This window comes from Tympanuchus pallidicinctus, unplaced genomic scaffold (genome assembly GCF_026119805.1).
Source record: "Tympanuchus pallidicinctus isolate F22 unplaced genomic scaffold, pur_lepc_1.0 scaffold16, whole genome shotgun sequence".
NCBI lineage: Eukaryota > Metazoa > Chordata > Aves > Galliformes > Phasianidae > Tympanuchus > Tympanuchus pallidicinctus.
This window is the reverse complement of record NW_026294679.1, coordinates 23,773,814-23,791,641: the sequence shown is the minus strand read 5'-3', so window position 1 is coordinate 23,791,641 and position 17,828 is coordinate 23,773,814. Positions and strand designations below refer to the sequence as shown.

Below are 17,828 nucleotides of genomic sequence, written 5' to 3'. Positions count from 1 at the left end.
ATGGCATAAAAGGGAGCCTGGAGGGGATCTCCAAGGAGCTTTTTCCCCCCTCCATGTCCCTAATGCCCTTGTTATGGGGCAGTGTAATATACGGTCCTATCAACATGAAGAGCTGCTTTGAAAATAAGTAGGGTAAATGGTCTTTAAGGACTCTTGCACGGAAAGAATAATGTGGGTTTACACAGAAAATGTTATGTCTGGTCTAACCTAAAATTATGCAGCTGATTTGCTTGATTTATAAGTAAAGCAGGTCCAGAAGGGTGGCTATGCTCTACACCAGCAAAATTCCTTTCCTGTAATCTCAGTGGATGCAACCTTATACTGTTAACATATGGGCTCTGCTCCTCAAAATACCACAAAGTGTTCTGATTTGGCAGACAGCATTTGTTCTCATCTTATAGAAAATTCTGCCAGAATGGGTAGGATTAAGAATCACCACATTTCTTGTTTCCAGTTAGTCTAGGACACAGAAGATATTCCAAGTGCTGAAATATGAGTGCTTGGATATAACACTCACATTATGCATTCTGCACGCACTAAGTAAGAAACACAAAACTTGGGCTTCACAGCAAACATACAGAAATTGAAAGAATTTTCTTTTTCAGCATTTTCCCCGTAGTACTGAAGAAATGACTTCACTTGATGATTACATCTCAAAATCAGGAAATAGCAGACCAGACAAGGATCAGCAGTTTTTTAAAACAGAAAAAAAAGTCCAGTGGATTTTTTTTCTCCCCCTTTTCTTGTCCTCTGCTTTCTAAACCTCCAATACCTGTACCATTGCCCTCCACTCCAGCCTCATCTTCTTCTTTCTAAAGGCTCTCAGTGTTTAAGGGCAGGTGGCACAAAAGAACAGGCTGAAGCAAGTGGCAGTAGCATGAGCACTGTGTTCCTGGTGCATTTGTGTGCATGCAATGTCAGCATCAAGCCCAGCCTCAACTGCCTCAGGAAAGCCTCCAGACATACACAGAGAGGTGCCAAGAAAATTAAAGGTCACGTTGCTGCTAGGAGGCAGCCTTTGGCATTCTCAGATGCACTCGGGTACCACAATGCTGTCCTTTCTTATCAAGCATGCTCTGTGTGCAGGAAGCTGAAAAGTTCCCCATCCAAACTAGGGAGTTTTTTGGTTGCTTACAGATCTGCCTTGCTCCTGTCACCCATTTAAGTCAGCAGTCAAGAACACAGTTCAACATCCTTTGTTCTGCCACAAGCAGCCATACCCAAGCTGCGTCCTTCATGGCCCAGTGGCAATTGGCTCACACTGCAGTGGGAAGCTTATGGGCTGTGATGCAAAGGAGATCTTAACTGCACAGCACAAACAAAATGTGCCAAGGTGCATCAGAGCAGAGGTTCTTATGCTTTGAGCTGGCTTCCAGCTGTCAGTGCTTGCACAAGCACTGCGGCAGTGTTTCACCACCCTGAGCACCAGGAGCCAGCCCACTTTGGAGCAGTGCCATGACTTACCACATCCTGCTGCACTGCCTTCGGCCAGCTGTTCAAGCTGCACACTGTCATGCTAGAGGATAAATACTTTCTGGGGTGATGTTAGTGATTGATGCTCTTGGAAGTGGTAAAATAGACCATATAAACAAACCTGACCAGCAGAATCAAAGAGAAAACAGCTCGCAGTGTGATGGCAACCGTTCTACCTTCGGATGGAATTAGATCAGTAAGTGTTAATATAATTGGACAAGACTTCTTACCACTCTGCCAGTAGAATAAGCTGAGTCCAGGCTAGAAGGCAGTGCAAGCTGTGGCCAGACAAGCCAACCACAACCAAGACAGCCTCTGATTCTTCCCAGGAGCAGCTGTTTGAGCTGGGAGAACACGATGCTTGCCAAGGCCAAGGTAGAGGCCAGAGGCACCTTTCCAAGCAGATTGAGGTTGCTGCAACAAGAACTTTGTGCTCCTGGGCTCAAAACAGTGGTAACATCTCCCATTTTAAACTGCTGTTCCCGCAGCGCAGCAATTAGTTTCCCATTGATTTCTCCAAGCATCACGAGGGCCTGGTTCCTGTGACACAGCCGCATCTGCAGCCATTGAGTTTGCTGCACAGATGTGCTGTAGCACTTCTGGTCCCCTTCCAAAGTCTGATCACAGCAAGTTGCTCTCAGCAGAGCTGATTTCGTTCATTTGCAAATGCTTTCACACCTTTTGTCACACAACGTGTATTAGCCCAGGGTCATGGTTCAATTCCCAGCTCATGCACTTGAGAGATATATCACCCAGAGTGGGACTTAACACCACAGCTTTTGGAAGATGTAAAACATCATTTACACCCATCTCTCCCTTCCTGAAGAGCCCCTGAAGGAAGAGAGGTGTCCCTCCCTCTGTTGACCATAGGGGGAGCTGAATCTCCAGTATTGGCCTTTCATTAAAAAAATACACATATATATATCCCAGCGTGCAGCCCAGAATCGGTATTGGCTCCATTCCCCTGCTCAGCACTCAGACCTCACATGTGGAGGAAGAAAGCAACATGGATTAAATAATTAAGGCCCCTGGATACTGTTTCCCCATAAACGACAGATGATCACAGAGGAAAAACACTTCCTTAAATATGATTGATTGCTCTTGTTGGAAGAACCAGGGAAAAGAAATCAGACAGGAATACTCTCCACCACTCAGCTGAGGATTCAACAAACACTATAGCTTCTGCATTTAAATGAATGATGAATCGCTTGTAAGAAGTGACATGTCAGTGAGCATGTTACTATTGATTAATCTCACACTGGAGAGTCTTTGTAGCCTACTGTTCTGTAAATCATCCACAGAGATCAGAGATTTCTGTCTAACAGGCTCCTAAACCATATCTTCCTCGTCAATCTTATCAACTGCTTGTTTAATTGTAAAAATGTAAATAAAATGCAGTGGGAGTTGGCTCCACGCCTCACAAGTTACACATCAGTTCTAAAGGAAGAGGAAGAGGAGCTTCCCCAGCTGCACTCAGGGCTTTTCAGGAACCACTACAACGCAAGGCAAAGTCTGGCCCTCCCAGAGCCACATCCAACCTCAGAGCACAGCAGCAGGTTGGCAAGCACCATGACACACGTGTCAGAGCCTCCAGGATCTCCTTCTGCCTGAGGATCCAGCAGCAGCTGAAGAACAAGTTGCCCTGGAACACAAAAACTGCAACAAAGTCACACATGGCTTTGTTCACCACTCCCAGGACAGCCCATGTCTTTGTTCACTGTCATCACCACACCACAGCTATGCTCTCAGTGACATCAGGGATTGCGAGCAGCTGTTTTACTAAGGGACGTGGGTTAGTGGTGACACTCAGTAGGTCTGGCTCGTGGCTGGAACGGGTGATTTCGGTGTTCTTCCCCGGCCAAAATGATGCTATGAAAGACTATACCAGCATGGGCATCTCTGGTCACCCATGTTAACGGAGCATGCTCCCATAGCCAGCCAGCCAACTCCAGCCACACTGGTAAATAAAACATCACACTTTCGACATCGGGATGCTCAGCAAAGTAATTGGATGCCCAACACAAAGGGTAATCTGGTAATTACATCCCAGCATGCAAACAAAGACACTGCTGATGATACTGCACATGTTGAAAAATTGATGGCTAAATTGAAAAGCCGCATGTTGGTGCATGTTCATGTCCTCTGGCTACTCCTACCTCTGCAAGCCCAATACAAGCATCTCCTCATCAGATCTCATGACCCAAGGCTATGAACAACCCTCAGAGGAGCACACAAAGAATGGAAGATCTTCCAGCATCTCTCTGCCTGTTGGTTTTTTAGCAAGCATAGTTTTTTACCTCAAGGACTTAGAAAAAGCATTATCATTGAAATAGAAGTTTTCTACAGTCAGACCCAGGTGCCCAACATAAAACAACCTTGCAACAGAAAGCCACAGGTCATGTCTCACTGCAGGACCTGCAGTGTGGAGAAGCAGGAGAATGGATACTGGGAATGACCACAGCTTCCCGGAGGACCCATTGCCCCAGGCAGCACAACCCACCTGCAGGGAGAAGCAGAGATGGCTGGAGTGATCTAGGGCAGGTCAGTCCTAAACCATCTGAGCTGGGTGCTCACAAGAGGTTCAATCAATGCTCCTCAGAGGCACAAAGCAGGTCTGGGTGCACCCCAGAGCAGCAGAGGTGGGGAGACAGAGCAGCAACCAAGGCTACAGGGCAGGCTGAGAAACCCAGCCCACCTGAATGCTAGGCTTACCTGTGCTCTAGTGCCTAGAAGCTGGTGGGTGCCTCAGGGAGGCTGCTCAGGGCCCCAGAAGCCCATCAGGCTCTCAGCTTTGCCCTGGAACACACCTGTCCCTTCAGTCCTCCTGGGCAAATGGTTCCCATGGGTGGGGTCTTCCTAGGCAAATTGGTGACCACCAAGTCTCTTCATCTGGACCCCATATAGATGAGCATCAAATAGTGACCCCCTAGGGGATCTGCTCTCCAGGATGTTCAGGCCAAAAAGAGCAGCATCAGGGCTTGGCCATCCACATTTTCACCCATTGTACTGTGGGAGTCTGGGTGGGGAAGCCATGGGCCAACACAAACAGGAGTCAGGCTGCATGGCTCAGTGCTGGAATAACCCTAGGATTCCCATGTCCTCAGAGACCAGCTCTCCCATCCCAGGCCTGCCCACACACTGTGCACAGACTCATCATCTCACATCCTTACGAGCCCTGTCCCAGCAGCACAGCACTCAAAGCCTGTGCTCCCAGCAAAGGAAACACAGGGATCAGAGCCAAACCAAGAACTGGTTTGACACAACCATCTCTCACTCCTTGAGCTAGCAAACAGACTGTTCTCATGAGATCCTTGTCCACAGCAAGAATTATCTGTGACTCAGAATGGGACCCAGGACCTCTATAGGCTGTCCTTAGGAAGACTTTCTCTCCCCCTTCCCACCTGCATCTAGATGACCCCTAAAACTGGTAGTCCTAGGGTGAGGAGAAGTCGCGTCTTGCCAGTTCCCAGGGGTATTTCTGGTGAGATTCTGTCCCCTGCTGCCTTCCAGAGGTGCACGTGGCATGTGCAGAGCCATGCCAGCACCGTGCAATGGACGTACCTCAATGCAGTTGTTATTCTACCTCCATTCTGCTTACATTTGGGCTCAGCCTTGGGCATGATGACTGTCATGACCAAAGTCCACCTGATGTCACATCTTGGCAGACATGTGGCTGGGGGCACAGCGACCTGGTTGTTGTGCCCATCCACGCTGCGCTACCCTGCCAACAGTACAGAGATCTGCAGGACCCACAGGTGTGCTCCCTGCTGGCCGGAAAGGTGGGGACAGCCAGGCTTGGGATCTTGTCTCAGTTCTGTCTTCACCACTGCCACACAATAGTTTCCAGGCTGGTCTTCAGGGTCATAAGTGCTGTACGGACAGATGGAGCAGAGGGAAGGATTCGCTTCAAAGTCACACATCAAAGCTGGGAATTAGATTTTCTGCATACTGATAGAGTTAAATAAAAGCTGTTAGAGGGAGATTAACATCATCACCATGCAGCATTGTCTGGGATAGGCAGCAGGTCCTATCAGCCTCCAGAGATGCCTCTCTTGCTCTGCTGGCTGCGGAAAGACCCTCAAAAGAACAAGCAGGACATCACACCAGCGGATGTTAACCAAGGGGCTTCCCTCCACCTAAAATACTTTTCGTAGCTTCCCCCACCCTGCTGCTGCCCTTTGGCAAAGCTCAGCTGATTTCCAAACCCTCTGCTGCTGGGGGTTGGTGCAGAGGTTTAATTATTTGCTTTTCCTTGGGTGTGTGGCATGAGGACAAGGAGAGAAGGTCAGGTTCTGTCCTGTCTCCCTTGCTTCCCCATCTCCTGGAGCCCAGCATGGAGTGGTGGGCACTTGGGGGCTACATCTGCCTTCTCTGCTTCTCCTTCCTGAGCACAGCAAGAGGTAAGGGGCATCGCGCTGTGGGTCCATGCCAATGGACCCTGCAAATGACCGTGGATGGAGAGGGATGGCAAAATCTGGGGATGGTGGAGGTTCTCCCTGGGGGGAAAATGAAAGCCAAACCTCAACAAGTAGATCAGATTCACAGGAGAGTTTAGAGTTTTAGAAAAGAGATCAGACTGAACGTGTCATGGCAAAGGTGCCGCTTACCCTAAACTGTGTGTGTATAGGAACAAGAGTGGTGACCCTAAGTAATTTTGAGCAAATCAGTATAATACAAAGAGGGGCTTTGGCCCAATGCTGCCCCACATCTTCATTTCACCCTATCACAATGTCAGCAGTTTAATTAAGAATTAGTGGGTCTGTACAGCTACTTATCTGCTCAGGAGGGGAAAAGGGAAAACATAAGATATGAGGAGTACAGCCTCTTCTCTTCTCCCAAAAACAAAAATCACATACAAGTATTGCCCCCAGATTAACGTCCTTTACTTTAATGAATGTGCACAGCTGAAAAGCCCCTACAAAACATCTCTCCTGGCCATGGGCATCCTTAAAATTCTCTTCAAGATTAAAGAGTCTTTCTATGAGTTTTGCCAAAAACTCAAAAGTCTCCAAGTAGTGCCTCATGCTTGGCTGTGGTTTATGAGGCAAGAGTGGAAACAGAGCCAAGAACCAGCTGCCACCCGGCGAAAACCCACATTTCCCTTACTCACCTGTGCTTCTGAACTGGGAAAGCAGGGAAGGACAGCACAGGTGTAGCAGAACAGCTTTCTGAATTGTCCCTGGAAATTTGGGATGTGAGAAGAACCCAGTGCAGCTCACAATTACCCTTAGAGATCAGCATGTGGGGAACATGGGGACCAGCGGCCATGGCTGCATCCCCCTGACGCTTGCCATGTCCCCAGGCAGCCCATGGATGCTTTCCTTCCAGCCGGGCACGTTGTACTATTACCACTATGCCCTGGCCTTACAGCTGGGTCCTGTGGCTGGCCTGTCCCCATCTGGGGGCTGGCTGCAGGCACAGGCTGTGGTCAAGATACATCAGCTCCACAGGAACCCCAGCAGGGATGACCTGCTCCAGCTGCAGGTATGGCAAGTAGTGATGTTGCATTCTTTTTCCTCCACAAAAATGCATAGCAGTTTCACAGCAGACATCCTTGCCTTTTGCTGTCATAGATCCAAGACCTGAAAGCCCAGCAGGAGCCTGAGGGTGCTGGAGGTCCTCCCATGGACATTGCACTGAACAAGAAACTACAGTCAGATCTTGAAAAGCCAGTTTTCATCTCCTGGAGCAGTGGGAAGGTCAGCTAGAGGCTATCTGCAAAACTTACTTGGCTATGGAGCCCATTGGAGCTCCTCATTCTGTATTCCCATCAGGTCACAAGGGGGAGAACGAGGTGCAGCAGTACAGAGCTCTTGTGGTCCAGTGTTACCTCATCCTCCAAAATGGTCCCAGTGTTGGGATGTGAACTTTGGGTTGCAGGGGAGATGCCTTTCTACAAGGAGAGCCATTCCCAGAGCCTGATGCCAGGTCTCTCCCTCCCAGATCAAAGCCCTGTATGGAGATGAAACAGAAAGCACCCTGGTCACCAACCTGAAGAGAGGAGTTATCAGTCTGCTCCAGCTCCAGGCCCACACCGGCACCATCGTGGAGGTAGGGGTGGTAAACAACAATAAGAATGAGCGCGTTTACCAAATCATCTTCCCTTGGATGAAGGAAAAATGTCCACCAGCATTTCTGCTAGGTGGGGTTTATCTGTGTTTCAGGAAGATGCCTCTGGAAGCTGCCAGGTCACATACACCGTGTCCAACCACTCCATAGTAAAGACAAAAGATCTCCTCAGCTGCACAAAGCCAAAAATGGGATATGCCTCTGTGAACAAAGCAAGTCCATTTCTCTGGTGATGGTGGCTCAGCTTATGGCTAGCATCAATGGGAGCTTGCCCAGCACTTCCAGCTCAAAAGCGTGGGAGAAGCTGGGAGATGGCGAGAGGAACAGTTGATCCCTTTTCCTTCTTGTTTTCCCTTTTTACAGATGTTTGGCATCCAGTGGCAGCCCTACAGCAGAAGCCTGTACGTGGTGAAGCACAGCCTGCTGCAGTCAGTGCTGGCAGAGGAGAGTCACACACTGTCCCTAGTCTTGAGGTCCACCACTGGAGTCAAAATCAGCTCAAGGTGAGTGATGTTGCCATGCAAGATCCCGAATTGGGCACATGATGAACATACATCTATGGAGATAAAGCTTCATGGAGGCCACATCAGACACCTCTTGATAGCTTTCAGCCTGCATCTCCTTCTTCAAACCTCCATGATCCCAACCGTCCTCCAAACAAGGGTGTGAAGGATGAAGTACCTCTCAATGGTTTCCTCTGTCTCAACAGGCAGGAGCTCAAGTTGGTGTCCTCAACGTCCAGTCCTTCAGAGGCAGCTGAACAGAGCCTTGAGAACATGCTGGCTGGCATGGAGGGACAGCACCAGCCCCTGGCAATAGCCAGCCTGCCTTTCAGGAGGAGCTGCACCCACTGCCCTTCGGTTGGTGGCTTTATGCATCCCCATAACCCTCCATGTGTTCAGCCCCTGGCTGTGGGATATGGGGTCAAACCATTGATATCGTACACAGCTAACACATCCAGTCAGTTTAAACACATCGCAGATCTGAGCTCAGGAAATCCAGTAGCACTGACAAGGACCCCCATACATCCCATAGGGTCACTTCCACTCCTAAATGTTTCCTGAAGTATAAACATGATTCCATAATCCAAGATGTAAGAGGAAGTGGCTGAACTCCACCAAACATTGTCCTTCCAGCTGAGAGCCTATCTGAAGACCTTTGACAGCCGGCGTGTCAAAATGGACATCTCGAAGGCAGCAACTACATGGCAGTTCCAGAGGTTCATCCAGATGCTGCGCGGTGCCAAGAAGAGAGATGTGCTGCAGCTGCTGAAGAGAGCACCTGAGGAGACACTGTGAGGCTCCCCATAGCTAGCCCTCCAAAAGGGGCTTTCTGCACCAGTAAATACTGTGCAGGACCACAGCACGCGGGGTCGCTGATGGCACCACTGATCTCGCTCCTCTTGCCCCAGCCCCTTCATGGTAGAGGCAGCAGTGGCTGCGCAGTCAGTGCCAGCCTTGGCAGCTCTCTCAGACTTCCTGGATTTCAGCAAGAAGCCCAGGTCCCTGCTGGAGACATTCCTGTACGCAGCAGCCTTCTCTCCCCGGCCTACAAAAGAGCTGCTGCGTTTGGTGCTGGTAGGTGGGGATATTCCCTCCAGAGAGGCCTGAGCCCAACATTAAATCTTGCCCACCCCACCAATTTTCTCTCGTAGCTTTCCTGGCAAAGCCTCCCACTATAGGCACAATGTACAATTTTCAGCCAGTATGTTGCAGTATACTACACTCATTCCTTAAAAGCAAGGTTAGCCAATGAAAACTTCTCAAAAGGCTTTGGTGACATCATATCATCAGACAACAAAGTAAATTTTCTGTCTCTCCACAACTTTGAGAACTGACTTTTCATAGCTTCCCTCAGCCTACCCCTCGAAAGCCCAGGATGGGTCCTCCTACCTTTTCAGTCCAGAAGGAATAGCAAAAAAAATATCAATGCATAGATTTATTCTATAGACTAAAATATATCTGTAGAAATAGAGCTTCCTATTTATATGATTGTTTTACATGCTTTTAATGGGATGCTGCCAATGAGAGTAGTGCTTCTCAGAGGATAAGCATTCAGTAGAAAGTGTTTTATATCAATGTATTACAAACATTGAAAGCTTAATTAGAGCTACTGAAAAATTTTAACCCGCCAAGCCATGCACATCCTCCCTTAAAGGCAGGTAAGAACTAGCTTTTCCTTTCTTCCTGATAAATGCTTTGAAATGGCAGCTGAAACATTCTCCTCCTTTCTCCTTTGCCCCATTTTCTCCCATTCTATAATGCTCCTTGCTCTGCCCAGGACAAGCTGGATGGGAAGCAGATGGTACCTGAGGTCCGGGACACAGGGATGGTGGCCCTGGGCTCTCTGGTTGGCAAGCTGTGCCGGCAGCAGCTGTGTGGGCTGCAGGTGAGTCCTGCAAACTCAGCTCAGGTCCCTCAGCCTTCCAGCTCCTTTGGGGTTACCAAAACTTCTCCTCACCCTCACCTCACTCTCCTTGACTTCTGCTCTCTTGTCAAACCCAACAAGGAGGTGGAGCACAGCTTGGAAACCATCCTCACGGGGCTGAGAAGTGCCGAGAAGGAGCACGAGGCAGTCACCCACCTGCTGGCCCTTGGGAACACACAGCTCCCCAGCACCATCCCCACCCTCCTGGAGCACGCAGAGAAAGGTCCTACAGCCGTGGCAGCTGCAGCTATCAGCTCCCTGCGGCAATTCCCCGCCCAGCACATCACCAGCGAGGTACCCAACATACAAGCTCGTCTTCCCATTGGGGTCCTTGCCACCACTTGCATGCCAGGACCTCGAACTGCCTCTTAAACTCCCTCAAACTGCCATCTCACATCAGGTGAAAAGAGCAATGAGGAAGATCTTCCATGAGAAGAGGAAGAGCTACGAGAAAACGTGCCGCTTGGCTGCCGCAGAAATCCTTTTGGATAACACACCCTTGCCCATGGATGTCATCAACATCTTGCTGGCTGCTCACCAGCTGGGAACAGAAGCAGCAACTTTCCTGTTGCTGAAGGTGCAGAGCAGCCTGCGTGCCAACCACCACCCAGCAAGGTAGGTTTTGCTTTTTGTCCTTCCCAACACTTCAGCTGTAGCTTTTGAGCTGTGGATCCAGACTCATGTTTTCAGCAGACCTTGGAGGTCAACACTGTGGCCTGTGGTGCAGCACACAGTGTGTAACCACATTAATCTCTCTATCTGCACAGAACAAACCAGCACTAACAGTTTTCAGAGCTAAGCAGAAGCTGCACACAAATATTCAGATGGTTTATTCTAGTTTATAGAGGAGAGGGGAATTCCAGGATAGCCTCAGACTACTCGTTTCCTTCTTTGCTTGCATTGTCAGCAAATAGCTCTGAAATTTGTATTTCCTACCTTTCTTTGTACAGTTCACTCACATTTTCCTATCCTCGCAATCTTTTCATACCGTATCCTTCTTGCTTCCAGGAAGATAATGAATGACATCATGAGAGACCCTCAGATAAACAACTACTACCACTTTTCAAAAGCTGGCATCTCCTCCTCCTTCTCAGGACCTCTGACAGGTGACATCACAGGGGCACGGCCCCCTGAAGAAGTGAAGGAGGGTTGGTGGGGAAGGGCAGGTTGCAGCAGAGGCCTCAGCTTTCAGGAAACACCCCCAAAATCTTGGGTTGAGCAGTCTCCAGCACCACCCAAAGTTGGCCAATTGCTACTACCAGAAGTTTGGCTCCCTCTGATGCCCCTGCTTTGAGCTGAAAGTGGGTTAGACCACACCATATCTTTTCCCATATCTTGCTGATTTGAAAGAGGAACATCAGCTGGAAAGGAAGCCAGGAGTAGGCTGTAGGTGGGAGCTAGTTATCTCCCTGATAAGTCAAAATATTTAGCCCCGTTCCTCAGTTCTTTCAGTATTTTTAATAAGCTCTTTTGCTGAGCCTTTAATAAGCTCTCTTGTACTGAGATTAAAAAAAAAATCATCAAACTTCAGAGAAACTGTAGCAATTCATGCTTGCTAAATATCTGCCTAAATCTTCACCCTTCAGCCACCATTTCAAATTATCTCAGCCTAGCTTTGTGGGGGACATGGGGAGGCAAAATATTCAACGTACGCAAGAAAAACACTGCACTGCCTCATCCCTTGCTTATAGCCAGAATGGAAGGAGATGGCACAGAGATTTCCTCCCTGAATAACTTAGCTTCATCAGGTAGCTCTGTCTTTCAGCCACCAAGGAACTGCTCTCCACCTTCGGGCTGGACCTGCTGTTTTTGGAGAGTGGGTTCCTGAGAAAGAGTGTCTCCGACTTCTCACTGCTCAGCCATGACTGGCATCTTCGTGCAGCTCAGGTAAGAGACAGCAATGGGTTTGGCTTCACCACCCTACCCAGAGGACCCCAACGCTGCAGAAGTCACTGATGGGTAGCCACGCTCTGAAGAAGATTGCCTACCCAAAAGGGTTGGCCAAGGGTAGCAGCTCGAATAGCATCACAGTGCCTGAAATGGGCCCCTCAGTCATGCCCTGCGCAGCTCATGTCTCCATTTCTGTGGTTTAGGTCACTATAGAAGCACAAGGGATGGAGTCAATGCTGGGAGAAAACACCTTGGAAGGGGAAGAGGGGCCAGAGCTCATGGCTGGGATGTCTGCCATCTTCTTCGATGTCCAGTTGCGGCCGATCGTCTTCTTCCAGGGATATACAGACTTAATGGCCAAGGTTCTGCTGAGCAGTGGGGAACCCACAAGTGTGGTCAGAGGGAACCTCCTGCTAATGGACCATCACCAGGTACTGGTGGGATGAACTGTCTTTCCCAATACTGGCTTCAAGGCAGGTCCATGGTAATGCCTAGGGAATCCCACACCTAAAACCTGCTGGTAGATACTTGTCCACCATGGCTATACATCTCAGATCAGGGTGGCACTGCCACAGGTCTCCGGCGGTTTGTAAAATCCTCTCCATTTCCCAGGTCATCCCTCTGCAGTCTGGTCTCCAGGCAGTGGTCAAACTTCAGGGTGGACTTGGGCTTGATATCTCAGCCAACGTGGATGTGAACATCTGGGAGCAGGAACTGAAGACCAGTGTTAACACCAGGTGAGAAGGTCCAGGGACTCCATCACTCAAGACAAGGGTTTGTGGAGTTGTCCAGTGCCCAGAACTCAGTGCTTCACTCTCCCTTCTTGCAGGGGAAGCCTCACCATTGATTTCCAGACAGAATTGGATGCTCCTTTCCTCCAAACCACCCTGAGGAGCCAGATAGAGGCAGAGACTTCAATCTACTTTGACACCATCCTGAGGTTTTCCAGCAGCCCTGTGCTCATGTGCCTGCAGCTGAGGGAGGGGCAGGTGCCTTACAGGTAAGCTCTGGATGCAGGCTGCAGTTGGGGCCCATGTAGTACCAGTCAGTGATTATCCCACACAGTGGCTGACAGAGCTCTTCACCAAGTGCAGACCATACCTGTCCTCAGCACCAAAAAGAGGTGCTAAGTCTGCTTTATGTGGGAACCATTTATTCTGCCACTACCCCTCGACTCCAGACATTGCAGCAGTTCTTCCTCATGGACGCTCTTGAAATATAACAGCCTCTGACAGGTTTTACTGGAGGCACCAAAGGTTCAAGAATCAAAGACATTGTACACAAAAAAAGAGATTGAAGGAAATCCACTCGCAAAGCAGATGCCAAAGGCTGGGAGAATAACAAAGATTTAATGCATGGTTGCATAACACAGGTTTAACATATATAAGGATTAATGTATATAATGAAAATGTCTTATGAGGCAATAATACAGACACTACATTCAAGAAAACATTGTCCAGAAAGAATTTGGACAGTCTTGGTGAGAACAGTGGCATAGCAGTGTGTTACACAGAGCCCCATGCAAACCCCCTTCCAGCTACTGCACTTCTTATCACAGGTTGTGTGGGAGCAACCCAGCCAGTGAGGGATCCACACAAGGGATCTGTGCAATGGACAGCAAACCCCATATCCCCCTCCCTCATCCTGCAGGGCAGGGAAAGGTCTCATCAATCACATGCTTCCTCTAGAACCATCATGGAGGTGACCAAGTTCAGTTTGAATGGGGCCCTGGTTAGTCTAATCTGGCGGAGGGCAACCAGGCCACAGCAGGGGATTGGAACTTAATGATCTTTAAGGTCCCTTCCAGCACAAACCATTCCATGACTGTGTGCTTTATAAGGAGAAGGACTTCTTGGGGACCAGAGGGAATTAATGGGAGATAAAGGTCCCGCATGCAAATAGGTGTGTGAATAGCCAGCCTGGTAGGTGGATGAGGTCCTCTACCACCATCACAGCCTCCTGACCTCCTGCTTTTCCCTTGTTCTAACAGAGAGATCTTCACCATCTCCACATTTGCTGGCAATCAGAGCAGCACTGTCCGAAAAGGCCGGCAGGGCACCATGCCTGCCCGGGAGTTTGCCCTGCACCAGGCCAACTCCAACATGTGCCACCTGCTGCTCATGGCAGAAGAGGGAGTGTAGGAGACAAGAACATACAGGACAGGGCTACCGTATCCCTGCCTGCCATGCACCCTGGTTCTCCATGAGCTGGCCAAACCTCTGCCCATCTCTGCCACAAACAGATTGCTGTAAAAACAAAACAAAACAAAAAAGTGAAATGAAAGCACCAAAAGAGGTAGAGGAACTGCTGCAGGGCAGCAAGAGGCACCCCTTGCTTGGAGCCAGGATCTTTTCACCTCTTAGTTTTTTCAACCTGAACTCTTCTCCTTCATGGGCATTGTCTGAAGCTAGAGAAATCCATATAACAAGCCTTGTGATACACAGCCTTCTTTTGCAAATAAGTTTCTGGTAGCCCAAAAAAGCATGCTACACTCTGATAGTTATTAAACATTTGGAATGGAACATCACATCTGCAGCTGGCAAGGAGAAAGTTGCCCACAAGGGAGGGAATAACGTCACCACACATTAATGCACAGTTTTGAGGCTGCCAAAGAGTCCAGGAGCATGGAAAATAAATACATTTCTGGAGGAGGTGTGAGTTGGTTTTCTTTCCTTTGTTTGGTTTTTTTATTTATTTTAATTTTTTAAACACAGCCACATAGATATTCATCCCAGAATAATCCTCAGGGGGAGAAAGCACAGCAAGACCAAACACTGCATAACCTGTTGCCAATTATTGTATGTTCTTTCTAGTGTAATTGAATGAGTTTGCATCTATTTGCATATGAAGGCAACCCAGCTCTATCACAGCTTAGATCTGCTCCGTTGTTCCTGCCAGGAAGCTGCACTTTGTTGCCAGGGATATGGCCAGTGTCACAGCAGGCAGCAGGGATGAGCCCAGGAGGGGAACTGCTGGGATATCAGTGAGGTCAGATTTGTGACTGATGCACGAAGATACAGAAGGAAAGCAGAGGAATGTGACCCATAAGGCTTAAGGAAAGCTGACAATAACCATCAGGAAACTTTAAATGCAGAGAGTCTACCCAACAGCAAACACCATCTGTAGGATAGACCAGCAGTCTCAGTCCTCATCTCAAAGCAGGGAGAAATGTGATAAAGACAGAGCCAAAAAAATGGGAACAAATAGGGGAAATCAGAAGATGGGGTGGGGGCTGTGGAGCAGGGAGAGGCTCCACGGGAGAGCAGGAAAACGGAGCCATGAGATGTTTCATGACCTTTGGCATATCCATAACAGCTCTGCCTATCCCCCTCAGTATGCTGATCCTCACCAACAGTTCCTGCTCTCACACAAGATTTTAGCATGGAAGAGAGAAGAATTAGGTGTTTTGAGATTGCACAGGGCAAAGACACAGGAAGAAAACACTGACTCTAGCATAGGTAGCATGCAGAACTTGTCTCAAGTCACAAAAAATTCAGCTGGGCAACCATGTGGTTCAAGCTGTGAGTACAGGCTGCCAAAATGTTTGGGAAATTCTCCATCCTGTGAGTATTTGCAATGAATTACTGGTGGTTTAGTCCATCTTATGGGGCAAATGTAGTTTTGGGGCTTAAGTGCAGAGGGCAAGAGATCAAGAAGCTGAAGTGGTCCTTTCTGAAACTGAGGTCTTCCCAAAAAGCCTGGACAAGTACTACAGGCCGTTGGTGCTGGACGATCATCTCTCAATGCAGACATTATTCAACCAGAAATGGAAAAAATCAAACCACTGGGGTCACATCGCCATCTCATCCCTTTCTTCCTCCTTATGGAAGCCAGCCAATACCAGTAGACCGGCATTTTGCTTGCACATGAGGGGTAAAAACCCACCTATTGAGTGATGTCTTCTGCCTAGAGCCTCTTGTCTTCTTTTTGATCCAAAGTTTACATATTAACAGAGAAGCCTCTGGCCCCTCTTATCATCTGAACAGCAGTTCCCCTTCTCCGCTCCTAAGGGCAGCAGATGGAGATAGGATAGCCTCAAACCCACGTGCTGAAGGCAGTGTTCCAGCAACAAAGAGATACAGCAGCTTCCCTTTCTCTTGATATTTGGGATCTTTTGGTGACAATTTATGAAAATCACAATTATTTTGAAGTAAATATTGTTCTGCTGTTTTGCATTCTCCTCCCAAGCTGGATTGTTATCAGGCACAAACACAGAACACCTCTCCTGTACTACAGGGAGGCTCACCAGGGAAAGCAGCACTTCATTCTTTCCTGATAAGTATATGCCTTTGAATTATCTCAGTCCTTCTTTCTATTTGGAAATGTGCTTTTCAGAAAAAAAAAAAAAAAAAAAAAAAAGGGACTCTGGGATTGTGACAATGGAGACCCTGAGGTTTAAAGTAGCACAGCCTCCTGGGTTTGTCTGCTTCTCCCTGAAGGCATTAACATTGTGCACTTAGGTTATGCACAGATACAAAAGCAATGTGGTTTTTTTTTTTTTTGTATTTTCTCTTTGACTTTTAACATTACCAGACAGAGAAGTGAAGAGCAGTTCCCATAGACACTTCCAGCCAGCACAGCATGACCAATGCCACCCCAAAGCTATGCTTCCCAGAGATCTGCTTTTTAGTTCTGTATTCAGAGATCCCCAGAGATGCATAGCTAAATACTGCAGTGAGGCTGAGATAGGGACACAAGGCTCCTCCTGCTTCTACCAACCCCTGGAGCACCTTTAGGGATGAGAGCAGCCCTACAGAAGGTCTCTACAAGGCAGGGGATGCTGCCTTATTCTCTCCTTCCCATTTCCGCAAAGGTATTGGAGACTATCCAAGACTTGGCTTGAGAACTGAGCTTTCCCTACACCAAGGCTCTGCTGGTTACAGGACAATCTCATACAGAACCAACCTCAAGGACACAGAAAGAATCTGACCTGGGTCTTGCCCTCGGCTCTGAACAGGGGGATCCGAGTGACCGTGAGGAGGCAGTCCCTATCTCCTTGCACTGCTCCAATTGCTGCCAAGCTGCTGATAGCCAATGGCTGAATAAGAAAAGAGGCAGTACTAAGCCTCATCTTCCTCTGAGCCCCACTTGGGGAAGGGCAAAAATAGGGAGGGTCAAATTATCACCAGCTCCTCATCAGGATTTGGGCATTTTACGTATTTCAGTTCTATTTGCTTGGCTGCTGTAGAGCATCTTCTGGAGCAATTGCCCTCCCAAGAGCGTCCTAAAGCTTTACGATCAGAAATGATGGGTGTCCAGAACATACTCCAGAAACAGGGGAGAGGCACGGCTGGGAAGATCAGAGGGTGCCAGAACCCAAGCTTCCCCTATTGCTTGAGGTGCTCCCACTTGACAGCAGCTGCTCAGCTCCCAGGGCCGCAGCAAGAGGCTAAACCTATGGCAACCCCAGGGAGCCCCTAGGAGCAGCTTTTCTGCACAGCTCCCCAAGCCTTGTATGTGGAGCTGCAGATCAGCAGTGACCTCCAGCGGCTGCTGCCAAATCCGACTGAGGTGCCAGGGCAGAATCACGGTGCTGTGCCATACAAGGGCTGGGTGCGTATCTCACTACCGGCACCCAGGTCCATAAAGTTTCCTCTTCCTAGCACAGTCCCACTCACTCAACGGGATGATAAAACATTACCTGTGCGTCTACTGCTCCTGTACAGCTGTACAGCTTTCTGTACAGACAAAACTATGCCAAAGACAGCGTGCACAAAACTGAGCAGCATGTGTGTGAGAAGATAGACAATGCACAGGAGATAGGCGCTACTTCATAGTTGCACATTTAAAGCATTGGGGCAGATCTCTTACCATTCACTACTTTTCAATCCTAGGCAGCTAGTAATAAATAAAAATAAAATAAAAACGTATCAGCATTTCCATGGCAAATCCACTCAGCAAATCTCCCATGCAGTTCTCAGGCATGGAGCGCTAAGGGAGCCGCAGTGTGGGTGGAGATGCTTATGTAC

General features: G+C 48.6%; 1 protein-coding gene across 2 annotated transcripts; it reads left to right on the top strand.

Annotated features, from left to right (window-relative positions):
• The first annotated feature begins 5,745 nt into the window (after window positions 1-5,745).
• On the top strand, window positions 5,746-14,510 carry LOC128077798 (microsomal triglyceride transfer protein-like). 2 transcript variants are annotated; one of them, XM_052677339.1, is made up of 18 exons: window positions 5,746-5,873; window positions 6,776-6,957; window positions 7,047-7,172; window positions 7,417-7,524; window positions 7,638-7,754; window positions 7,906-8,045; window positions 8,252-8,402; window positions 8,679-8,836; window positions 8,954-9,119; window positions 9,823-9,930; window positions 10,051-10,263; window positions 10,370-10,584; window positions 10,978-11,075; window positions 11,735-11,856; window positions 12,063-12,290; window positions 12,472-12,596; window positions 12,689-12,859; window positions 13,850-14,510. In XM_052677339.1, the coding sequence occupies exons 1-18, from the start codon at window positions 5,807-5,809 to the stop codon at window positions 13,998-14,000; spliced, it is 2,646 nt and encodes an 881-aa protein (XP_052533299.1). In that variant the 5' UTR covers window positions 5,746-5,806; the 3' UTR covers window positions 14,001-14,510. The 2 variants fall into 2 exon arrangements, with proteins under 2 accessions (XP_052533299.1, XP_052533300.1); XM_052677340.1 differs by lacking the exon at window positions 6,776-6,957 and having other exon boundaries at window positions 5,758-5,873.
• The last annotated feature ends 3,318 nt before the right edge of the window (window positions 14,511-17,828 follow it).